This window comes from Formica exsecta, unplaced genomic scaffold (genome assembly GCF_003651465.1).
Source record: "Formica exsecta isolate Colony F162 unplaced genomic scaffold, ASM365146v1 scaffold231, whole genome shotgun sequence".
NCBI lineage: Eukaryota > Metazoa > Arthropoda > Insecta > Hymenoptera > Formicidae > Formica > Formica exsecta.
This window is the reverse complement of record NW_021849598.1, coordinates 260,403-264,589: the sequence shown is the minus strand read 5'-3', so window position 1 is coordinate 264,589 and position 4,187 is coordinate 260,403. Positions and strand designations below refer to the sequence as shown.

Below are 4,187 nucleotides of genomic sequence, written 5' to 3'. Positions count from 1 at the left end.
ACCGAGTGTTGAGGAGTGGGGGCCGATGCCCACGTAGAAAAGGACATACTCTGTTTCGTGCCCCTTGCGTTCTCTCTCGCTCGCACGTAGCATGATGAAAGAGAGCGCTATGCTTTGTGCGAGCGAGAGAGAACGCAAGGGGCACGAAACAGAGTATGTCCTTTTCTACGTGGGCATCGGCCCCCACTCCTCAACACTCGGTCTAGATATACTATGTCTATGAGGACAACAAAGCGAAATCGGACATCAGACTATCGATAAAACCATCTAAATTGAAGCAAATTGAAGAATGCCAGACATCCCACGAAATATGGTTGAAGCTAGAAAAAACGTATACGTCGAAGAGATCGGCTCACACACTTCTAAAGCAGCTCAGGCTTCAACGCATGGAAGATGGAGACGATGTACGAGAACATGTACAAGAATTTCTCAATATCGTCGATAAACTGGCTGAAAAGAACATAGAAATCAACCCGGAGTTTCTCGCGATCATGCTCTTGTATAGTTTACCATCCTCATTTGACAACTTTCGATGCGACATCGAATTGTATGACGAATTACCATCCTTGGAAGCGCTCAAAAAAAAAATTATGGATGAAGGTAAACAAGAACGTCAGAAAATGGTCTCCCGTTGATGTGATATATTTTGGGTCTTATGAGACCTAACTTAGGATGTCTAATTATCTAATGGTCATTTTATGACTAAAACTTATCATCATTTTGTTACTTAGGGTTGAGACTTTAAATCCATTTAAATATACTATTTTATATGAATGGCCATAAGCTGCAGAATTTGTTCGGTTTTTGCTGACAATCTGCTGTCAGATTGTCTTGCGCAGATCTTGCTCGATTTTTGGCACCAATTTGACGTCAAATCATGTCAAGCTTTGCTCGTTTTTTGCCGTCAATTTGCTGTCAGGTTATGTTAGCAAGCTTTGTCACCAAAACACAAGCTTAATGCGGACACAGATGGCACTGGATTTGTTACCAAGTTTTGAGCGAATTTGATGCCAATTTGGCAACAATTTGTTATCAAATTGCTTACTGGGTGATTCATTGCAACACATGCATTTCGACGTATAATATTTCGCTTCAGCAGCAAAAAAAATTTGCTTTCATCTATTTCATGAATAAGTTTAAGAGGATGCCGGACTTAATACCTAGCAATATTCTTCAAGATTTGTTTTATCAACAGATATCTTAACTGTAGTATTGAATGATTTAATCAAATATACACTAATCGCAATAGTGATAATAAACTTTTTTTTTAACATCATTGTACATGTAACTCACAATTAATACATTATTACAGTAGATTATTAGCTTTGTATGTTAAAAAACTTACTACTCAGAATAAAAAATCGCAGGCTTTTATTCTCTAGTTTTTCATGCACTTTCTTACTCTATAACATATTTTTTAATATATTTCCAGAATCTGATATATATTTTTTTTAGTTTTTATGTACAGTGTTGGAAAATTTGACTTAAATTTAACATATATCGCATGTCTAAAATGATTCACACAAATTTTGTGTTAATTTAACATAATATGGTGACACTAATATTATGTTAATATTTATTACCATTAAATGGTGACACTAATATTATGTTAATATTTCAACACAAAAAATGAATGCAAATTTCTAGTAATTTGAAATAAATTTTGTGTAAACATATATTTATGTGTCAACATATTTTTACTGATAAATTTAACTTGGAAAAATTGATAGTCTGTAGTCACTTTCACTTCTATCGTAGAATAAATTTAATATTGCCTTTACTCTTTGATTTGAATTAAATTTAATATCTTTTTCTATAAGTTATAACAGATAAATCTTGTCACTAATAACACAGAACGTATCTATTGTGTAAAATTAATAATATGTGCACATTGTGTTATTCTTACACTTTCTTTCAAATTTTTTGCGCAAAACATTTATGTTCAATTAACACAATAGCAATATGTTAAATTAATACATGAAATTGTGTTAAATGTTTAACACAAAAATTTTTACCAGTATATTTTTTAACAAGAAAACACAATTTTTCCAACAGTATAATATTGCGATAAAAGGCACTTTATCTGAGTGCACATATGTTTCTAAAAAAATTACCTATTGTTGATTAAATTGATCTTACAAGAGATACGCAAAGAGACTCTACTTGTGACAATCACATGATATGCATGCCTGAAGAACGGGATGCGCAGATACAAAATTGAGATGAATGACAAAAAACTGTATCGATAAACATTTGGTGTCAGTCGCACGTGCTAAGGAAGAAAACACGATGGCCTCGGCGAGGACAGATAGAGACTTGGGTCAATCTGGATTTCATTCGCGTACTTACCGCGGACACGGTTTCCTCGTCGAAATAGGAGAAGTCCTTGAACGCCTCTTGCCTGGCCAGGACACGGATGTTATCGGACAGAGATGACATGCTGTCCGGGGCAGGCACGCAAAAGTCTACTCGACAGAGCTACGGATGACGAGCTACACCTCTTCTCGAACGTGGGATGTGCCAACGCATCGTACGCTCGTACGAATGATCGGCGCTCGCTCTCTCTCAGCCGCCTTTACACGCGCCTATGTCTGTTCCGTCTATTCTTGTCCGCTTCCACCTCCGCTTCCACCTCCGCTTCCACCTCCGCTTCCACCTCCGCTTCATCAACAAGTACATATACATATACGAGCGAACAGATGCAATTGCGATTGCGCGAGCTCACATGAGAAAATCACTTGTAACGAACTTACAGAGCCTTCAATCGATCATTTCCTTCCATCAATCTGCGTCTTTTTTCTTTTTTTGATATATAAACCAGCTTTTATATCGAAAATAGGACAATACAAATTAATTAGTATCAGTTAAATCTATTGTTATGTCAAGAAATAAGAAATTATGCTTATATTTCTCGGGAATACAGATGGTTTTTTATACATTTCTGAATTTGTATATTAACTTGATATAAACGCGCACATAGATTTGTATTGTGTGTGTACGATATCAAATTAATATTAATTTATTAATATCAACTAAATTCAATAATAAAAAGAATTTATACACTTTATGGACTTGTCAAAAGTTAAGAAAACTATTTTTTTAGTATTTTCTTTTTCCAAGATATCTTCAAGAATACTCGCCATAAATTTTATTTCAACAAATTACAATGACCTTTTTATAATTTGTACAATATATTATTTAAATATTGTAATTATATATGTAATTTCTTGTAGCACTTAACAGACAAGCATTGTGCCACGACGTAATTAGTATGCAAATAGTTCATTAATAAAAATGAGTATACTGGCATTAGCGTTGATGATAAGATAAGATAGTAAGATGATTCACTTTCATGATATACTTTCTTTTTTTTCTGTTATCATCAAACATTTTTTACTCTTCAAGATTAAGAAAATCTGTTACATATTTAAAAAGATATTTATAATGATTACTTTAAAATGAATAACGCTCTGCCAGAAATATATCGAACACAATTACGACTAGATAGTTCGAAATGGATACTCGCGTGCGGAAGATACATTGCTAAAAGTTTGTTGGTATCACGCATTTTTAAAATTTTTTCGCTATTAAAAGCTTTCATTATTTTGTACATTCATCACGTACATGAAAACTATCATGTAACGCCAAAATTTTGTCAATTAAATAAATTTTTAAATTACGCATAAGAAACGCCTAAGGAATGAGGATCGTAATACGTAAGAGATAGTAATGAAGAGTAAAATAATTGTTGTCTTTTATCACTATCTCTCCCTTTTTTCTTCTCCCCAGATAACAGATGTGTCTAACAGACGTCTCAAAGTTCTCTTAATGACATCTTATGTCTTTTAAATGTCTTTAAAACGGCTTAATGTTCTCTGTGGGTTTTTATCTTTTCTTTTCAACATTCAGTGATGCTCTATTCGAATGGTCAAATAGCATGCCATGTTATGATATTCATTCATTTTATTCTTAACTCAAATTTTTTAAACGTCAGTTTATGATAATTTAAACACAGATCTGTTAACTTACTATATATACAATATATATATAAAATATATATTATATATAATCAGTTTTAAAATATAAGATTATGTATAATATATGTTTATATATATAAAATACCATATTATATACAAGGTGGCCCCGAACGTTCCAGCCAGACTTTGAGATCTTATCGGAAATTTAAT

At 33.1% G+C, this 4,187-nt stretch overlaps 1 protein-coding gene across 2 annotated transcripts in view; it reads right to left on the bottom strand.

The window, feature by feature from the left end:
• The window catches only part of LOC115235677 (galectin-4-like), a 9,933-nt gene extending 7,302 nt beyond the window's left edge, over positions 1 to 2,631 (bottom strand). For both annotated transcript variants that reach the window (XM_029807600.1, XM_029807602.1), the window contains exon 1: positions 2,350 to 2,631. In XM_029807600.1, coding sequence (XP_029663460.1) covers positions 2,350 to 2,439 — 90 coding nt within the window. In that variant the 5' untranslated portion in view covers positions 2,440 to 2,631. The remainder of the gene's footprint in view (positions 1 to 2,349) is intronic.
• Between the last annotated feature and the right edge of the window lie 1,556 nt (positions 2,632 to 4,187).